We start from the raw sequence: 20,920 nt of genomic DNA on the forward strand, positions 1-20,920 counted from the left end.
TGCGCTGGACATAATAGCGTCTCGCTTAATATAAAATTTTTTGTCATGTATATTGAAGACGTGGAGCGTATTCGATGTCTAGGAATTCACTCGGTAGCCAACTAAATGAATATATTCCTCATTCTTTGGTGATCAGAATAAAAAGTAATACATTTATCATATTCGCTAGAAACTATTAAACTAAATAATGAAACTGATTGGCAGACATTACCAGACGTTAGAACTTCATAAGTCATGAACTTTATTGTTGTCATTTTAAGCAAAAAAAATTGTTTGTGTGAAAATAAAGACTAGCATAACCGGCCTATTATTGGACTAGTTATAAGATTTGTTTGTATATTTTAAGTAACATATTAAATCTGCTTGACCTACGGAACTTGTTGATTTCTGCCGTCATCTATTTCTATATTCTTCTTAGTAGATCTACTGGTACCATGTTTAATCCGAGTAAGGTGAAGATTCTCTCTAATTAAAACCCAAAATACAAATTTTTTCATTAACAATAATTTATTTATGCTTTGCTCGATAGACAGGTGGATAATTATCATTATTAATTACGTGCGCAAACCGTGTATTTGTTTACAATTCTCAATACTTGAAAATGTATTTGTTTAAAAATTGCCTACATCTGAGAATAAGTGTTCTTATTATCAATAATTTGTCTTGTACCCATGGTGAGTATTTTTAATTTTTAATTTTACTTTATGAAAGCTGATTTTACTGAAAAATATTTTAGATTGTTTCTAAGGGTAATGAGACCCGCGAAGATACTGCCGTTATACGAAATTATGGACAACTTCATGTAGAAACTGCAAAAACATTTCCCGATGGGGTTGTTTGCTTTTTCACTTCATATTTGTATTTGGAGTCGGTGGTGGCTTCTTGGTATGATCAGGGTATTGTGGATACATTGCTGCGTTGTAATGCATAATAATGCATAATGTTTTAAACGATCGACATGTTGATCAGGACGTGGTCTCTAATTATTTTTCTAAAAGCAAAAAGCAAGGCTTACTGTCCTAGTTCAATTATCTTAAAGACTCCGTCATGCCGGAACGTAGCAAAAAATCATTTTAAACTTTTAAGTGTTAACTGGTAAATTGACGAATTGAGACTTCAATGATTTAATTTTTGTATTCGTAAAACAGCAACGAAAGATGTAATTAAAGGAAAATTTTACAAAAAACCTTTATTACTTTTATGAAACTTAGTTCTTTTTAGCAATTTAGTAATTAAATTAACGGTATATGTTGAACGATTCCTTTTTAGATGGAAGCATCACGCTCCCGTGTTCTAACTTGCCCATCCGACATACTTAAATATGCTTTGGTGGCCATATTGACGAACAGTCCAGTCTCTATCACTCCGGGTATCATAAGTAAATCACGATTAACATCTGCCCAATTGTAAGTCTTCTCATTGACAAATTCCCAATCCAATATAAAGTTACCACTTTCGTTTAACAACACCGCACGTTCTATGTCTATTGTATTTGCTCCTTCACTAGCGATTACAGCGTCCTTGGGATTAAATGATGAAAGACAATGCAATAATTCAAAGGAGTTGACTTATCCATTGCTAAAGAAAGAAACATTTCACGAATCTGCTGACATTTTTCATTTAATTGGTGCCACCACCGGTCGGTGGTTGTCAAAGTGAAAATTCACCACGTCCATTTCTTCGAACAATCGGTCAACAAAAGGTTTAATATCAGCTTGTAAAGCAACAGTAGCTTTGACAGAATTATTCAATTCCTCGGCACATATATCAACTCGAAATGGCATGTTTAAACAAATTTCACCATTTGTGTGAGTTTTAAGCAAAACACCTGCATGAATTTCACATCTTTATTGTAACGTGGTGGACGTCCAAAACGTAAAATCCAATTAAGTCTAGCTCCTAAAAGCAAAATTACGTCAGCTTTTTGCAAAGCTGATGTTCGAGCCATTGTGCAGCTGTATCGGAAACTACGTCTTTTCTCATCGGTGTAGGTAAGAATGAAAAATTTTGTGTTTTCAAAAAAGTGTCCCAAGATATTTTCGGCTTTCGCATAAGCCGCTCCTTTGCCTACGATAATCAAGGGCCTTTCAGCAGAACGTGGAAGGTGAGCGGCTCTTATTACGTCATCATGAACGGGATATATTAAAGGGGGTAGACCGTGAGGTAATGTGTTATAATTGTTATAAATTTCCTCTCTAGGAGCAGTAGTTTGCAATAAATTGCCCGGAAAGACCAAGTAAGACATACCAGGACGTCCATAGGTAGCATATCGAACAGCCTTTTCAATATGTAAGGGTGTTAATACGTACTCTTATCTAAATTATTATACAACAATTTTTACAATATCAACTCTAAACCTTAGGTGTCGTAAACTTACCAATAACATACAATAAACCAGGGCCAGAAACCACTCTACCGTACATGTAAATAACAGTAATGCAAAAGTTTATCTGACTTTGCTAAGACTCTACCTAATAATTAACATCAAACTTAAACTAGCTCACACTCTTTTAATGTCACATATTAATTATTGTATTGATGTGGGCACCGAATATCGGCTGTATAATTTGGTGATTTGAAATCAGCCATTCATAAGTTCGTACGGTTTATCTGCAATATGCGTCTCAGAGAGATCATCCGTCCTCATAGATTCTTAAATTCTCGTTTGAAGTTTACCTTAAATTAAAGACTTCTCATTTATTTGCTTAAAGTCTTTAAATTTGATTCATCACGCTTGCTTTACCCGCGATTTTAATTTGGTAGATCTAGTAAGAATCTCCAATTAGCCATTCCATTCGTAACGATCTCAGTGGCTGACAAGGGAAAAATCTGAAAAAATCTCCCACTAAATCGTAGATCTCCTAACACAGCCATTAATCTCTTTAAGCAAAGATGAGTTATCTTGAATAATCTACATGCACATATTGATAATGACCTCTCATTTACAACTCTCCTTTTATACCCTACTAATTATGATGGAGCGTACATTAGATTTATCCGGACGTATGTAACACGCAAAAGAGCTTAAGATAGACTTACTTTTTATACCTAAGCCTGTCCGTCTAGCCGTAGACCCACCTTTCATGCTTAAGCCTGTCTGCCTATCTATCTTGTTTTCAAGCTACAGGTTGCAATTTATGAGATATTTTGACGAAATTTGATTACTCCTTCGCCCACTATGGAAAAAAATGGCAATTTCCAAAATTTCTCGACAAAATTTGCTCTGTAACAGTATTTGGACACTCTAAACTTGTATGAAAAGTTCGGACGTGGCAATTTTTTGAACTCATTCTCTCATATAGCCGTTCCTAAGAAAACTGAATCTTTATATAGTAAAAAGGTATAATTTTTAATATTTGAAGGTGAAAGAAATTACTCCATAATAGCAACTTAACGTAGGAATTAACCTTACCGAATTTGGACCACACAGGCCCATTGTTTGGATACTATCGCATATAAGAATTTCTCCGGGCTTTCATGAAAAGTATGCCTTTGCATGCAAGTAAGGTGTACGTTTTGGTCTATTGTTACCAAAACGAGTGAATAACAGTATTACGCGAAGTGGTGTAGGTATTTAATAATCGGCCTTGCCCGACAATAATATTCGTACTTTTTTTCTGCACAACAGCGCTACAACAGGTTTAGGAGTTTAATTACTCAAGTATAATTTAAATGTGAAAGCACTCGCACATTGTAAAATATTTGAACTACGTAAGTATTTGGCTTTGTATTTACGAAATAAATAAATAAATTAAAATTGAAATTGTTATTTATAGTTATTTCTAGAGAACAAATTTTTCTTTAATTATTTAAAATATTTTTCTTGATTTTTAATACCATTGTTAATTTCATTACCATTATAATTATACCTTATACCACTTGGGTACAGGGTATATTATGTTAGTGCGGACGTATGTAACACACAGAAAGGCTTAAGATAGACTCACCTCACGTACCACAGCTCTTTTGTGCTTCTTCTGGTGTATTTCAAGATTTTCTCCAGGCAGAAATTTGATTATGAGTTGCGAACTGTGAGATTCATAAGAAATTTTAAATAAATTGTGTTCACTAAATTTCAGGATACTGAGATTAAGATAAGTTTCTGGGCGGGGCCTTGAGAAAATTAATAAGAAAAGTTGAACGCTACGAGACTATGGAAAATCTGGTTCCGCCTTTTTTAGTTGGTGGAGGATAGAATTTTGTTGATAACGACATTAGCAACAAAGGAGCGCAGACAATTTGTGGCTACACATTTCTCGATAAACATCCGCATGATTTAGTATAGAATAGGTTATACCATAACGTCTATTGCATATACACAGGTATGTTACTGTTATCCAAGAATGTAAGAGATTATATTAACTTTTGAACTGAAGCTATCAAAGCAATTGAAAAGAATTAGAGCAAAACTTCGGCGAACTTTAAAAATTGTAAGAAAATTGTAAGAAATTAACAGTGAGTACTTTTTATTAATGTTTTTATTATGTACACGATAAAAAGAACACTACGCGGTGTTTCAGAATTTTGCTTCGAAAAAATAATTTTTTTCTCGTATAAAGAGGAAGTGTGGGTATTTGCTGATTGATTTAATTAAACTTCACAATAAAAATTTCATATGTTTTGTTCCATACCTCTTTTTGAATTGAAAACAATTTCATATGTTTTTCAATCGAATTTCCATACCTCCCTTTGATTTCATATGTTTTTCATTCAAATTTCCATATCTCCTTTTGAATTGTAAATCGCAGAACAGAGCTTCTCATATTGAACACTCTGTCACATCAGTATCTACCAATGCTCAATATTATCATCAATGGCTTTCAACTACTTGACTGGATTATGGATCTAATTTTAACTTAACTGGTCCAATCCATTTCCAAACAAATCAAAAAAAAAAAAAAAAAAAAAAACAATTTCATATGTTTTTTCCATACCTCCTTTTGAATTGTAAATAATTTCATACGTTTTTCAATCGAATTTCCATACCTCCCTTTGATTTTCGGCTATTTTGTTTGCTAATACACAAAGCGGATTACGAAAATTATGTTGTGCTATAGTCCCCCCCCCCATATAGAATATTGCATAGTTTTTCATTGCATTACATTTTTTTTCAATTACGATTAATAAAAAAGTCAATCAATTTATTGATCATATAAGATTCGCAAGCAATATAATTTCAATTTTTTTTTAACAAATTTGGCTGACCGAATATACTTTAACTTTATTCTTGTTTTTTTTACAATATTTTTTATTGCTCTATAGGAAATTTGAATTTTCCAAACAATTCCATCCAATTGCGTAATTCCTCCAAACCTTCAACATTGATATCAAATTCTGGCAAAGTTTTCATGTACTCAAGCCACTTGCACAACAACGGCCATTGAATTTCATCAATCGGGAACATGATATTAGCGGTACTCAAGGTGGTAACCACAGAAAAATCAGCAATCGTTAGCTAATAAATGAAACATGAGCGCATTTCATGAAAGATCATTAAATCAAAATGTGTTTCGCTTTATATACGCGTTTATACGTATATAAAGGTAAAATATAAAAATAATGTATATATTTATATACATATAAATACATAAATATATAAATACATGCATATATATATATATATATATATATATCTATATATTAAAATTTTGGTATATGTATGTATGTATGTATCTGTATTTGGATACATATATATATACATGCATGGCGATTATTTTTTTATGTTAAGCTTACATATTCTGTGGCTATAAACTTATGCCTGCCTAAGTATTTCTCCAGCATATCATAGCTTTCAAGTATTTTCTCCTTGTGATAAGGTACGTCAACATTTGCTAAAGTTTTGTGTACCACTTCACACTACAAATGAAATATTTAAATTTAAATTGAAATCTCTTTCACTTTAACTTCCATTGTAGATTTACCAGAAAGTTACTATCTCTACGAAAGACAACTGATATCTCAAAAAGCATCATATTCAGAACTTTCATACGTTCGTTGTATTCTTTCGGCCATAAATTCATTTGTTCCTTTTGATATTTTTCACAAAAATGAATTAGAATTGCATGGCTGTCCGTTAGAATCAAATCGCCATCTACTAAAGTCGGAACAGTGTGAGCAGGATTTATCTGACAGAAATAAAATTATCAAAAATAAATAAATAATAATTTATCAACATATTAAATTTTTTTTTTTCGGTTTGTTAAAGTTAAATGAAGTAAGCCAATAAGAAAGGTGGCTCGTATGTCCAACTCAAAAAAAATTCTACAAAAATCTTCAAAGACATTCTTTTTTTGCAGTATTTGTTTATGTGACTATCATCACCGGATCATGATCAATTCATGGCAATTCAGTATTAGAACTTTTTTTCTAACCTCTTTAAAATCACTTCGTAACTGCTCCCTCTTAAATAAAGTTATTTTTTTCAACTCTATATCAATATCTAAATGTTTTATTAACATCAAACAACTGCGTGCAGGTGGTGAACATTTGTCAAAATACAGTACGCTTTTCATATTTTGTTATTTTATTTAAAATTTTATTATATGCTTTATACAATATATTTTTTATTAGCTTCTCGCGTGTTTACTTGTTTACTTCAGATATTTGACTAAATCCGCCGAGATGCGAATATCCGAATGAAGAATTTAAAGAAAAGCTTAAATATATATTGTATCAGCCGTCAGAATTGCCGCGAACAAAAATTTTAATAAGTAATTAAAACAGCAAATTACAGTGATATAATAAACACATGTTTACAAATTCCATCTTGCATAAAAATATATTTATATATTCCTAAATCGATAAGAGGTTTCTAAAGAAATATTTTAGAGCGATTTTAAAAACATTTTTTATTCAAATTAATAATTCCTAAAATACAACAATATTTCAAAAGTATGAATGTTAGATAATTTCGAGATGCGTTCCGAATTCTATGAAACATTTTCGTTTGTTAGACATTCAAATTTCGCTGAAGATACTCTTAGATGCAACATTAATAGAAATATGACATTGATGCGTTTTTAATTATTATGATCTTCTCTTTCCCCATTTGCGTACTCTAGGCAGCTCTGCTATCGTCTCCGACACTAATGCACATAACAGCTGATTTTTAAATATAACCTTTATATGTTAATAGAAATATCTTAACTCTGTATCCCGAAAGGAGAAAGAAACATTAGAAAATAAAAAATAAAATTGAAAATAAAAATTAATAAAATTGTTCTGTTCCGGTATTAATTATAAATTTCAAATAAATTTAAAATTAATTCTGTACATAATACCAGAATTATATCATCCTCCACTGAGGCGCCAGCTCCCAAGTCTGAGGAGATTATTGAAATACCAAAACGTATACATCGTTCACCTAGCGATATCCTGTATGCTTTAGCCGCTACAGTTGGCCGAGACGCCACAGCTGCTCATTATAAGTACCACGATGACCCCTATTTAATACCAACATCGAATATTACTAAACGTACATATGCGATGGCCCAAGAAGCAGGACGAAAAGCAGCAAAATGGATTAAAGAAGAACATCGTGATTTATTTAAGGTAAATTTTTATAAAAAATATTAGATACAAATTTTAACAAAGTAATAAAAAATTTACACACACACAGCATCAAGAAGCTGAACCGCACATAAAAGCATTTGCGCCAAAGTTGATTTTCACTGAAAATTCAGAAGTTGCGCTACAAACGCTCGAAGAATTAATACAACTTTTTGAAGTAAGAGATGCGGTCTTTGTTTACAATTTATTGAAAAAGAAAGGTTTAGAAATAAATTCCGAAACTAAGCAAAATTTATTAGAATTGGTTAGCTTTTACAATAATGAAGAACCTTTGTCTGAAGATTTATACGAGGAAAGATCATTTCGACAAAGTAACGAATCACGTGAGCGTAACCGCAAGACGTGGAAAGATGGTGATTTAGCTGAACAATTATTTCATGAAATTGAACCAAAAACTGAAAAGGCTTATGCGGCTTTAATACGTGGAATGGCTACATACTTTCAGGCGGAGCGAGCTTATGCTTTACTGCAAGAGGCTCTGGAAAAGCAATTCCAGATGGATACAACGACTTTTAATTCCGTACTTAGTGTTGTAAATTTTCTTAAAGACACTGCCGATTTGCGTTGGGAATTGTGTAAAGATTTGTTGAAGCAAATGAATCAACTACGACTGAAACCAGATTTAGGTACTTTAAATGCGTTGCTAGAATGTATAAGCAGTTTCGGGAATTTTAAATTGGCACGACAATCGGCTCTCCAAGTTTTGTCGGAATTAAAGCGGTTAGGCGTCACACCCAGTCTAGGCAGCTACTATTACGTTTTGATCATATTTTGTCGCGAAAGAGGTCCCGTCTCTCACGTTATTGTCGATATTTTAAATGAGCTTGGACAACAAGAATTCAAAATACAGCATCCCAAGGACACTTATTTCTTCGCCACTGCAATGGATGTCTGTCGCAATCACTTACACGATTGTTCTTTAGCCCAAAAAGTTGATAAACTTTTGCATACGGGCAAGAACTATGATTTAATTGGAAGTACATACAAGGAAACCATTTATTATCGGCATTACTTTGCCTTATTAAGTCAAACCGTAACTATAGATGAATTTATGCAAACGTACGATTTGCTTGTTCCCAATGTTTACATACCGGAACCGGGTATTATGGAAGAAATTTTAAAAATGGTGGAAATTAATAGAGCTATTGATTTACTACCGCGGTTATGGTCAGATGTGGTAATATTCGATCATGTTGATCGGGAAAATTTGTTGCTACGTTTGCTGAAAATAATGATAGATAATAAGCCAGATACCAAAGAATGTAACCAACAGTTGCCACAACAATTTGCTAAAATCGCTTTGGACATTTACAATAAAGTCGAAGAGAGCAAAAGACTTTCATTTACGGGTGGAATGCTTGGAGATATTATTTGTTTGCTAATAAGAGGGGGAAACTTTGAAAAAGCTACTGAAGTCTTCAACCATACGGATAAGAATCAACATCGCATACCAGGAACACCGACGGAGCATTGTCTAAAGGAGTACATTGAAACTTGCATTAACAATAAAGCCCCTTCAGAAGCATTAGTTTGTCTGCAATACGCAATCGAAAATCAAATGGATGGCACCTCTCTAGCCAAAAATATGTATAAAGGCTTCACCTTGAATGAGATATATTTATCAAAAATGAAATCTTTATTAGGTGAAGATTCGTTTAAGAAATAACGTGGAGAATTGCTTTAAGTAAGCATAGGTATTAAGCATTAATTGAATTGTTTTAATTTAAATTAACATCGCGTTAAAAAACAAATAAAGTTGCGAATTTTGCAACTTTCACAACATAATTTCTGGGAAACGTCTTTAACAAGATTGGGCGCAAGAGAGTATCGATATTATTTCCATTCAACATTTCACTTATGTACAAACCCATAGGGAAAAATGTAATTTTTAAACAAAGACTATTTGCGACGTGCCTCGAGACATATGATCTTTGGGGCATATGCTTATTAGAGTCGCCTTTTGGTCTGATTGGAAACTTGATTTGGATGCTATCAAGTCGAACGGACGGAGAATATATTTGATTGATTAAGATGTTTCTAATGCATTTCTATATTTCCAAGACAAAAACAACTCTATGTTTCACAATATCTCTATGCTTTGATTTGTCGCCAAAAACCGTTAGCTGGTTTTTTTCTTTGCATGCTAAATATATTTTATACATTTGTGGCTTTGCGATGGGGAGAGTAGATATGAATTATTATGAATTAATATTTTTAATTTACGAGGAATGAGGCCTTATACTTTCATAAAAATAATTGTCCAAGTAAAATAAAATACATTGATATTTGTTAAATTTTCAAATTTGCGTTTTATTTGGTTTTTGTATACAGCAATACAGCAATTTTATTTAAACAGAGAATTATGCTGCAGGTGTTTCTTGTAAAAACAAAATAAAAGTTTTGATGGAGAGTTTTTCTGAGTTTTTGTTCACTTTCATTAACAAATATATGCATTTTGCTCATTTTCAGACACATGCCGATTAGTTTTTGGTAATTTTGAGAGACATTGGCAGAGGTTTTTGGTAACTTTGATTAGAGGATTTGCAATATATTGAAAACAACTCTGTGATGAACATATGGCAGAGGGTAAAATAAGGCAGTTTAAATTCTTTTCTTCAAATCAGCTAATGCTATACTTTCACAAGTATTGCAATTTTTAAGAGTTTGACGAGAAGGATTTTGATGAAAAGATCACGTCTAGTCTACGTAGTGATCCCAATAACTAAATACAAAATAAAAGTAATTGCCGACGGACACTTAACACACCGCAGTAGTCGCTTTATTTTCAATTTATACACAAGAAATACAAAAAAAGTAAAAGGAACAAATTTTCATACTCTATAATAAGAATTGGGAGCGGTTGATTTTTTCTTTCTTCAAAATAAAAGGTTTTGTTACATATAAACATATTACTAAAATTTTTTTTGCGTGAGTGTTACCTTTAATGAGTCTGATAAAGGAACTTGTGCAAAAATTGTGGTTGTAGACCTACTTTCAAAAAATGTTACACATGAGCTCAGTGAATAAAACATGACTATTGTTTTGGTTTTTTGGAGAAATGTATGAAATCCCTCTTCTCTGAATTATGGTACAATAAAAGATTACAAAATGAAACAAAAAATGTTATATATAATAAAAATTAACAAGAGTTCATTCACTTCTTTGTTCTTATCTTCCCTCTTCCCTTATCTTAACTCTCAGAAGGCGATTTACGATGTCGTCGTAGTTGTCTATTTCGTTTTGATGTATTTTTTCTACGAATCGTCATTTTTTATAAATTTATTTTTCAAACTTCCAACCTTTTGTTCTTTCTATTTTGAATCGCTTTTACCTTTAGTAATTTAAAGCCGATAGCCTTAGATGCTAGTGCTTTTAAGAGTTTAGTCTTAGAATTTATTTCTCCGGCGAAATTAATAATAATAATACCTTTAGTAATAAGAATTCTCATTTTCTGCCAAGTTTAAATAAATAGTACAATTGCTCCATTCTATTTTAGGAATGTAAGTTGTAAATAAATGGTACGAATTGCTCTATTCCATTTTTTGTATGGATTTTATTTATTATTCCAATTTTATTATTCACTTATATAAGCATGCATTAAATGTTTCCTTGTTTCAGTTGTTTCTTTTTTCAGCTGGGTGTGAAGTCTGGTTATACACATATGGTCTGATTATATTTAAAAAAGGATGGAGCAATTCGTACCATTTATTTACAACTCTGTAAGAAATATATAGCGGAGAGAAAAATGGGATAGTTTAAATTCATTAAACACAACTCTGTGGTGAACAAATTCAAATCATTTTTTGAGGAAGGTTATCCAGAAAACTCTTTTTGTCATTTCAAAAAATGATTTGAATTAATTGTGAATTAATTGTGAGATATCGAAGACGTGAAAAATCAAACAATTAAAGCATAAGCTATGTTATTTAGAAGATATCGGAGGCTTGAAAAAGTAAACAATTAAAACATAAACTGTATTATTGTGAAATATTGGAAACGTGAAAAATTGTGTTTTTTTTTAAAGATAATCATTTAAAACTAACGGATTTAAGGAATTTGTTTTTTAAATTTAATTCTTCTACTTTTAAGCCCATTAGATATGTTGATGATTCAGCTGATCATCACTATATGCTTATTGTGTTATTATATAAAAGCAAAAATTTTAATGTGATTATAATTTATAATTTAAAATTAGAAAGAAATTGAAATTTTCTTAAATTTCTGCTCTAGTAGTTTTTAAATTAGATATTTTTTTACTCATTTTATACATTCCACAGTTTTATCGTTCAGATTTTCCAACAAGCACTCAGTTCCTTTTACTATCCCTTTGTATATATCATCGTCAGCTAATTCTGCATCAATTTCGGTCCGTACATCTTATTCCGCATACCTATGGTACGCTGAAGAAGTGGGTTATCAGCGGGCGCCTAAGACTATAAAAAAACAAATTGAACATGACCAGAGGCGGCGGGAGAGTCTCCGTTTAGAATTCGAAGGATTTTTTGGGTTCGAGGTGATCGTGTTAAATAAGGCTATACCCATCATAGATGAAGTCATATTAGACCTGACCGATATGATTTGCGAAGGTGAAACTGGAGCACACGAAGCCGGTATGCCGAGGAAGCCCGAACCTTGCGGAGGACACCTAGATCAATGGAAATAACGCCCGAACCTATGCGGAGCCTGGACGGTTTTCTGACTATATTGCATAAATATAGTGATTGTTTATCTGATGAGAGAAATGTTCCGAATCTGACCGGTTAAAAAGAAGATATGAGTAAAACATCTTTAATGCTCTCTTTAACCAGCTAACTGCGTTGACTTCTTTGGGCGATATGCCCATATATTCCTCAAACACCAAATGGTATTCGTTAAAATTTGATTGAAATTGGCTTTGAATAAAATTTTTCAGGGAACATTACAAATAGTTTGTACATCTTACACCACTTGTGTGTGTGTGCGAAGTTTTTGCGGATGTATGCAACACCCAGAGAGTGTTGAGATAGAAACACCTTTTATCATAACGCTTTATTCAGAAAGTGATTCAGAAAGCGATTATGACTCAATCTTTCGAACGCTAGCCCGTCTACCCATCTGTCCATCTTGTTTTCTTATGCTCAATTATGGACAATATTTTCATCCCTTTCTCATATGACATCTCATTTTGGAAAATCATTGTACGAAGAACTGTAGGGAGTTATGAAATGGTTTTGATTTATCGCTAAAATCCGTTAGGTTTTTTCTTTTCAAGGTATATAAAGAGAGTGCAATTTGTAGAGAGAGCGCAGAGGTGCATTCTAGAAATAAGAAAAAAGGTGAAAAAAAATCATCAATTTTTGCATAAATTATGATCAGAATAGATTCTACAATGTGTTTAATTACTTCAGTTTGCATGAATTATGATTGGATGCGGAATGTAAATAATCGTATACGAGCAGTATACTACTTATGCTACCGTCTGCCCGCCTTACCAAAGCGTATGAAATATGAAACTAGGTTATAAAGAAACTTGACAAAATGGCAAAAATACATTATTATGGCAAGTACGTATTGATAATTATAACATGTTTTGAGGAAAACCAACAAAAGAAGATGGAGGGACTATAAAGAATATATTCCTCACGGATATTCCCCTGATTTAATGAGTGTATACAAGTTTATCCACTGGGAACTTCTCCTCCATTTCCTAAAACACTTGCGGAATATTTATTTGGTAAAATGCATGAAATGGGCACTAACGTGGAAGAATCGAACCTGTATATAAGGATTTACAAGTTGGTATTCGGTAGCGTTGGTTTATTCCCTGTCGAAAATGGACAAATGCTGCGCGCTCATTAGCACAACATTGTTAATCAATCGATGGAATTGGCTTTTACAGCTGAGAATCCTTGTAATTACTTGCTCTTGTTGAGAGCCTTATTCCGTTCAATTGGCGGAGGTTCTCATGATTTATTATATTATATTATTTGACATTGCTGCCTAATTTACTGAAGGTTTTGAATTGCTTGTAAAGCGGTTTCCATAAACAACACATGAAAGATTTATTTGTCGAATCGTGTGTAACAGTGCCGGCGCGTTTGTCGTCTTTCCTGCCTTATTTACCGATGCTTATGGATGCTTTAATTTCGTCTTTATACGGTTCGAATGCTTTAGAAAGTCAGGTGAGAAAAAATTTTACAAAAAAAGTTTCAGTATTTATGTTTAAATTTAATGTTTTATTATCAATATTATAGGGTTTACTATGTGTTGATAATTTGCAACCGAATTTTTTGTATGACCGTGTACTACCCGCTGTTGTAAGACGATGATTGAAGGTATACAATATGTTTACAAAGAAATTCAGCCTACTGCCGTGGCGCCATATTTCCAAGAACACGAATCTCGTGTCAAGTCATCTGGTTTTACAAACTGAAAAGAATCTTATGATAGAGTCTTCGTCGCCGTATCGAGCACCATTATTTAAGACTTCGCCCCGTCGTTTAGCCATACTACTAGTATGGTTTTTCATTCTCTGCTAAAAGGTCACGCCTTAGAAGCACGCTCCGTTGTAAGGCAAGCTTTAGATGTTCTAACTCCGGCTATGCCTTTACCTATGGAGGACGGCAACACTATGCAGCAACTTTTCCATATTTTACAACTTATTGTAAGGCACTACAAAGTAAAAATTTCTTCTTAATGACAGTGGTTTGTTGGCACTTTTTACTATATAGTTTTATTTCTATTTGTGAAAGGTGTATTTCCCTGTAGTTACACATTTGGTCAATTTACGCAACGCTTAGATTTTCTTCGGAACGCTTCTTTAGAACATAAAAAACTAGCTGTAGACTTAGCTGCAGTTATTATCAAATGGCAGCTGCAACGTATTAAAGAAGACGAAACAGAACGCAAAGTATTATCGGGCGGCATGGAAGAAGATGGAAATGACAAGACTTTAAAAAGGAGTCGCAATGAAGATTATGCGTATTAATTGAATAACTAGGAGGTTTTTAATTCATAACATATATATGTTATGAATTGTTGCGTGGACGCAATATTATATTATTATAGTTTATAATGGTGTAGGCCTAACGGGGAGCCAGCCAATCAAAACAATTGGCAAGGCGGCAATCATGGTCCCTCAAGGATGGTGTGAAAAACCGTGTCAAGCAGGAATAGTGAAATTTTGCAGAATCTTAAGTGTGCCGAACATGTTTCCAATGCTCTGATGAATATGTAAAGCTAGAGAGAATAAGACGACCAGTTAATGAAGATACAGCAGATTTATTGAAAAATTTTGACGACCAAAAACGTCGAGAAATCACAGATGGTATCTACGGCAGCAGAGAAAATAGTGATCTTGATGAAAATATATTTGATGAATGCGAATATACGGTGGTATGAATGATTTTGTAGAATATATTCATTGGCGAAGGTGAAGGACAACAATAACTTGAGTCAAAAAAATTCAATAATTATAATATGAGAGCAATATTTACGCTTTGGGCTGTTCACATGTATTGTAGAAAAAGATGTTATGAAGATTGGTATTTGACATGACTGCGAACAGAACTGTCAAGATAACCTAACCTTAGCAAAGGGAACATAGGCACGACAGAAACTTTTACAAAACACTCGTCGAAATGGCCGCGCAAAGCGAATAAACATTTTTAAAAAAACTTGAGGGTATATTGAAAGATTAAATCACATGATAGATGGTCATCGGCCGGCACTGTGAACATATGTTCCTTAAAGACTACGGAATGCTTATTTACCTGTAAACCTATCCTGCCGGCATGGCAGCAGCGGGACATGAAAAATGATTATATCAATTTATTTCACTCGCATATTTGTTTGTACCTTTTTTATCTTTTTCCATGTTTGATAGTTACTCATAGCGAAAAAAGTAGAAGTTCAATTTCGAGTACTCATCGATCCTTCTTAGTCCTACAATTCATTCATTTTCCTGGTCTAAATAAGTTATAATAATAACAACATTCTTTTATTCGAAGAATTTATTTACTCTAAACACTTCTTATAATGATTAATACTTCTTTTTTACATATAAAAAGTACATTGTAAAAATATAAATACAGGTAATAGAAAATTATAAATATAATAACAATTCTTAAAATGCGAAACTTTTTTAAAAAAACTTTCATTTCGGATTCAAAATTGGCTAGAAATCTTATTCACGTTTACTGTGCTACCGTAGATTAGAAACGACGAGGTTTGTTTAAAAAATTCTGAAAAGGAAAATATTCAACGATTTTTCGTTGAAGTTTGTAAGAATTTTTCCCAATGTACACCGTCATGAGGTAATTGGCTATCTAAAAATGGCGACAACCATACCAAATGCCACCGATTTCCCATAACCATTATTAGATTTTTCCTCCAACCCATATCATATTTAGCCGTTTGACGTTCATGATACGATACAGCACCCTTCAAAATGTTCGAGCCGTGGAAAAACAGTAGCACTCCGGTATAAATCAAAGCAATTACATTAATTTCATAAATGACTAAATAAATATTGGTCCAAGAAAATTCTGCTAAAAATGTCATTAACGGACATATCATTTTGACAGCAGTTCTTAAATCCAAGAAGGTTTCCTTATGTAGCCACCAGAAATACGCCGAATTGTAGCACAAAGCGTAAAATGTACCAAGAATGATGTGTACAATAAACATAAGAAAATAACGTTGGTTCCTATGACCCACACAACAGCCGGTAAAAACGCAATGATGATCCCGTTTTAAAATGCAAGTATCGCAACTTTCACAATGCCATGAACGAGGAGGTGTTAAAATTTCACATTTACTGCACAACCGCCAGTAACGTCGTAACTCTACCTCAGTGGGTGGTGTCAACATAATGGCTGGAAATAGTTAGTTTAAGTATTCCCATTAGAATACTCATGCATCAGTTACTTACTCTTTATGCTAGTATCTTCCAACACGCAAAACATGAAATTTCCGACGATATTAAATAATAGAAAAGTACCAAGCAACCAAGTTAGTATAAACATATAGCTTCCTGTTTCATGAAATGCGGGCAATACTATACACATCTCAAATATAAAAGTTAATGGAATAAAAGTAAAGATGAATAGGACACAACAGGTATCTGCCAGAGTCCTTGGTAGTAAGTTTTTTCTCAAATTTTTTCTATTCATATTTGATTTATTTAATAAATATTTAATAGATACATATGTAATTTTTGTTTTATTGTTGCTGTTTCGTTCTCAAAGTGAAATAACTGTAATTTGACACATAGATCGAAGGTCGATTTGACACATTTAGCATACATTACAATTAGAATTTTATGTTTAACAGAAAACTATAAACATATGATTAATTCTTCTTCTTTTTGTAATGCTAATGCAAATTCGTGTAATATTTATATGCGATTACCCACCCCTTACTTTAAGAAAAGAAAAATGGACTACAGATGTTTCTGACGGTTTTCGCTTTCACGTGTTGTTCAAACAATTTTTAGCCAAACACATTTTCAATTATTGAGAATTATAAACATTCATAAACGCTTATTCTCAGATGTTAGCTGTTTTTATACGCTTACTCTCATATTTTGGCAATTTTTAGACAAATTATTGAGAATAAGAAACGCTTACTCTCATATACAATTATTGAGAATTATAAACAAATGTGGACGTTTATAATCAGATGGACGCAATTTTTAGACAAACATTTTCAATTATTGAGAATTATAAATTCATAAACGCTTATTCACATATTGTGTTGATAAACAAAAATAAAAATTGCGTCCATCTAAGAGTAAGCGTCCACATTTGTTTACACTTCTCCATAATTGAAAATGTATTTATCTGAAAATTGCCAACATCTGAGAGTAAGCGTATAAAAATTGCTAACATCTTAGAGTAAGCGTTTGGATAATAAGCGTGCTTAAGAAGTTTTAAAACTAAGACGTACGCCATGATTGTGTACATTAAAAAGAATGATAAATTGATTATTAAGAAGCTCGGCAACTCTGGTATCGAAAAAAATACTCTAAAATCACATTTTTAAGCAAAATTATAAATTATATGTGATTTGAAAATAACAACACGATCATATCAGTTACTAAATAAATAAAAGGAACTTTGAAGTGTATTTCTCTTGTACATAAATATCCTCCATCCAGTGATACGGACCGTATCCTAAGTAAAAACGAATTTCATAACAATGTTTATTAGAATGAACATTAAATGCAAAATGAAATATAACAGAAAATTAATAGAATAATAAAATGACGCAATTTCAATTAACGGTGACAAATGAAGACGAACATATTTATAATAAAGATCAATCTCATATTAAATTGCAATTTAATAGACGCAACATGCAAATAGTAGTAAATATTTAACCATAAGTTAAGAGTCAAGTAAAGATAGAAAATATTCAAGGATGTTCGTAAAGTAAATTCAATGAGGCTCTGTATTGACTAAAGAAATTACGAAAATTGAAAAACTATAGTGACTTTTAATTAATAAAAACTTGAGTAATTCATATGGTTCATAGTAATAGTGCTGAGGAAAAAGTAGATAAAGGAAAAGCAAACATAGAGAAAGTCATTAAACAAAAAACATTTCCAATGATGTCAAAGAGCGGTGTACTGTATTTATAAAAAATGTATCACTTGATACAGATCTACGTAAAGTACGTCACAAATACGTACCCGTTTCATATCAACAGAGATCCGATTCCAGGTCATTCTAAGGGAACAACTTTCGTAAAATTTAAATCAATGAAATCCTGCACCCGTATCCAGCCTTGAGCAAAGAGGAAATACGTGAGCACACAAAGGAAAACAAAAAAATAAAGGAAGGAAAGGATTTGCGTAATTTATACTTAACGACAGAAGGTCTCATCATGGGAATAAGATACCAAATGCAAATTATATAGCAAACATTCTACAAATTGAAACTTGCGTTAATTTGTCGCAAATTTTTATACGTTTACTCTCCCATGCAGGCAATTTTTATACAAAACATGTTCAATTATTGAGAAGTGTAAAGAAACATAGACGCTTACTCTCAGATGTTTGGAATTTTTTACAAATTATTGAGAATAAGAAACGTTTACTCTCAGATATTTGGAATTTTTATACAAAATATTGAGAATAAGAAACGCTTACTCTCAGATGTTTCGTGCTTCCAAATTTATACGCTTATGCACAGATGCGACCAAATTTATACGCTTTCTCTCAGATGTACGCAAGTTTTATACAAATCCATGTTCAATTATTGAGAGGTGTAAACAAACATATATGTTTACTCTCAGATGTTGGCAATTTTTATACGCTCACTCTCAGATGTTAGCAAATTCGGGCGCTTACTCTCAGATGTTAGCAATTTTTAGACAAATATTTGTTCAATTATTGAGAAGTGTAAACAAACTTATACGCTTACTCTCAGATGTTAGCAGTTTTTAGACAAATATTTGTTCAATTATTGTGAAGTGTAAACAAATATATACGTTTACTCTCAGATGTCGGCAATTTTTAGACAAATTATTGAGAATAAGAAACGCTTACTCTCAGATGTAGGCAAAAGTATAAACAAGAATATACGTTTACTCTCAGATGTTGGCAATTTTTATACGCTTACTCTCAGATGTTAGCAAATTCGGACGCTTACTCTCAGATGTTAGCAATTTTTAGACAAATACATGTTCAATTATTGAGAAGTGTAAACAAACATATACGTTTACTCTCAGATGTTGGCAACTTTTACACGCTTACTCTCAGATGTTAGCAAATTCGGACGCTTACTCTCAGATGTTAGCAATTTTTAGACAAATATTTGTTCAATTATTGAGAAGTGTAAACAAACTTATACGCTTACTCTTAGATGTTAGCAGTTTTTAGACAAATATTTGTTCAATTATTGTGAAGTGTAAACAAATATATACGTTTACTCTCAGATGTCGGCAATTTTTAGACAAATTATTGAGAATAAGAAACGCTTACTCTCAGATGTAGGCAAAAGTATAAACAAGAATATACGTTTACTCTCAGATGTTGGCAATTTTTATACGCATACTCCCAGATGTTAGCAAATTCGGACGCCAACTCTCAGATGCTAGCAATTTTTAGACAAATTATTGAGAATAAGAAACGCTTACTCTCAGATGTTTCATGCTTCCAAATTTATACGCTTACTCTCAGATGCTTCCAAACTCTTAGCCATTGCAGATATGTATAACACCCGAAGGCATAAAACCAGATCCCGCTAAGTACGAAACAATAAAAAACTTCCCCCAAGCATTTTGCAGCTATTACAGGAAATTTATGAAAGACTTTGCTAACATAGCACAACCACTAAACGAACTCCTCAAAAAAGGAAAAGACTTCGACTGGACAAACCAACGTAATCAGGCATTCCTAGAACTCCAAAAAAAACTAATGTCCCCACCCATATTACAATATCCAAACTTTGATAAACCCTTCATTTTAACAACTGATGCATCAAATCACCCCTTCCAATTCATATTATAGAGTATGAAAATTTGTTTCTTTTACTTTTTTTGTATTTCTAGGAAAACGGTGATTCGGTTACGACCGAATATAATTTTCTCATTTTTTTTTAGATTTGTCCCGCGTAATCGTTTATCTATCCACAATTTACCGTTAAATTATAATAATGATAAGTTGCGTGATATAATTGAAACCTATACCGGATTCAAGCGTCATGAATGTCGGGTGGTTATGCCACGAATACTCCTTTTCCCTTGATCATTCAGAATTAACGCAAACTGTGCGCACTCAACTAGCTTGTGGCAGCTAAGAGGCGCTAGTTCAAATTTATGTAACAACGTAAGTATGTATCGGAAACTATGAAAATTAAGTGGCTTTAGTTACTCTTGTTATTATCTTAACTAAAAAAAAAAAAATTAATAAAACTATCATAGAATATCAGATTTTAATTGATTATGGAATAACATTATAAATTAGTTTTGCTTCTAGGAAAGCTGTAAGTCTTACAATTAAGACTAAAACAACTGTGAAGAGGAAGGATTTCATATGCTATTAGTAAACAAAATCAAATTTTTGGTGCTTTTAGTACGGTGACACATCCTTGCACACCCCATGTCGTTACGGGTTACGGCCATGCCGGAGTAGCTCGAAAACTATTACTACTACCCGGCGGCATGCAATGTTAACATACAAAATAAAAATGGCGACACCTCACTTCACATAGCTAACGAGGACTTCAAATTTAGCGGCAACATTGGAATTTCTTGTAATAAATAAATATGTTTATAGTACATGAGAGAAAAAGAATTACCTTTTTTGTGGAAGACATTGTCCTTAAAATGTAAGCTATATAAAAAAAAAAGAAACTGAAATGTATAC

General features: G+C 32.5%; 5 protein-coding genes across 6 annotated transcripts; 2 read left to right on the top strand and 3 right to left on the bottom strand.

Annotated features, from left to right (window-relative positions):
- Window positions 1-1,265: 1,265 nt before the first annotated feature.
- On the bottom strand, window positions 1,266-1,784 carry LOC119641595 (ribose-5-phosphate isomerase-like). The gene is made up of 2 exons (XM_038040369.1): window positions 1,668-1,784; window positions 1,266-1,520 (listed from the first exon to the last, which is right to left on the bottom strand). Exons 1-2 carry the CDS (start codon window positions 1,782-1,784, stop codon window positions 1,266-1,268), a joined length of 372 nt encoding a protein of 123 aa, XP_037896297.1.
- Window positions 1,785-5,140: 3,356 nt separating this feature from the next.
- On the bottom strand, window positions 5,141-6,579 carry LOC119641634 (glutathione S-transferase E14). Its single transcript, XM_038040412.1, has 4 exons — window positions 6,372-6,579; window positions 5,922-6,125; window positions 5,734-5,856; window positions 5,141-5,455 (listed from the first exon to the last, which is right to left on the bottom strand). The coding sequence occupies exons 1-4, from the start codon at window positions 6,510-6,512 to the stop codon at window positions 5,249-5,251; spliced, it is 675 nt and encodes a 224-aa protein (XP_037896340.1). The 5' UTR covers window positions 6,513-6,579; the 3' UTR covers window positions 5,141-5,248.
- A 663-nt stretch (window positions 6,580-7,242) lies between these two features.
- On the top strand, window positions 7,243-9,604 carry LOC119641596 (protein PTCD3 homolog, mitochondrial; the record flags this gene model as incomplete). The annotated part of the gene is made up of 2 exons (XM_038040370.1): window positions 7,243-7,551; window positions 7,619-9,604. Coding segments are annotated over 2 exons (1,926 nt in total), but the record flags the coding sequence as incomplete, so codon positions are not given.
- Window positions 9,605-13,155: 3,551 nt separating this feature from the next.
- On the top strand, window positions 13,156-15,390 carry LOC119641652 (transformation/transcription domain-associated protein-like). 2 transcript variants are annotated; one of them, XM_038040442.1, is made up of 3 exons: window positions 13,156-13,459; window positions 13,563-13,730; window positions 13,803-13,892. In XM_038040442.1, exons 2-3 carry the CDS (start codon window positions 13,602-13,604, stop codon window positions 13,875-13,877), a joined length of 204 nt encoding a protein of 67 aa, XP_037896370.1. In that variant the 5' UTR covers window positions 13,156-13,459; window positions 13,563-13,601; the 3' UTR covers window positions 13,878-13,892. The 2 variants fall into 2 exon arrangements, with proteins under 2 accessions (XP_037896370.1, XP_037896371.1); XM_038040443.1 differs by having other exon boundaries at window positions 13,156-13,730; window positions 13,803-15,390.
- Window positions 15,391-15,644: 254 nt separating this feature from the next.
- Window positions 15,645-17,020, bottom strand: LOC119641648 (probable palmitoyltransferase ZDHHC24). Its single transcript, XM_038040435.1, has 3 exons — window positions 16,964-17,020; window positions 16,481-16,804; window positions 15,645-16,424 (listed from the first exon to the last, which is right to left on the bottom strand). Exons 2-3 carry the CDS (start codon window positions 16,719-16,721, stop codon window positions 15,808-15,810), a joined length of 858 nt encoding a protein of 285 aa, XP_037896363.1. The 5' UTR covers window positions 16,722-16,804; window positions 16,964-17,020; the 3' UTR covers window positions 15,645-15,807.
- Window positions 17,021-20,920: the final 3,900 nt, after the last annotated feature.

The sequence above is a fragment of the Glossina fuscipes genome, unplaced genomic scaffold (genome assembly GCF_014805625.2).
Source record: "Glossina fuscipes isolate IAEA_lab_2018 unplaced genomic scaffold, Yale_Gfus_2 155, whole genome shotgun sequence".
In the NCBI taxonomy this organism is placed as follows: Eukaryota; Metazoa; Arthropoda; class Insecta; order Diptera; family Glossinidae; genus Glossina; species Glossina fuscipes.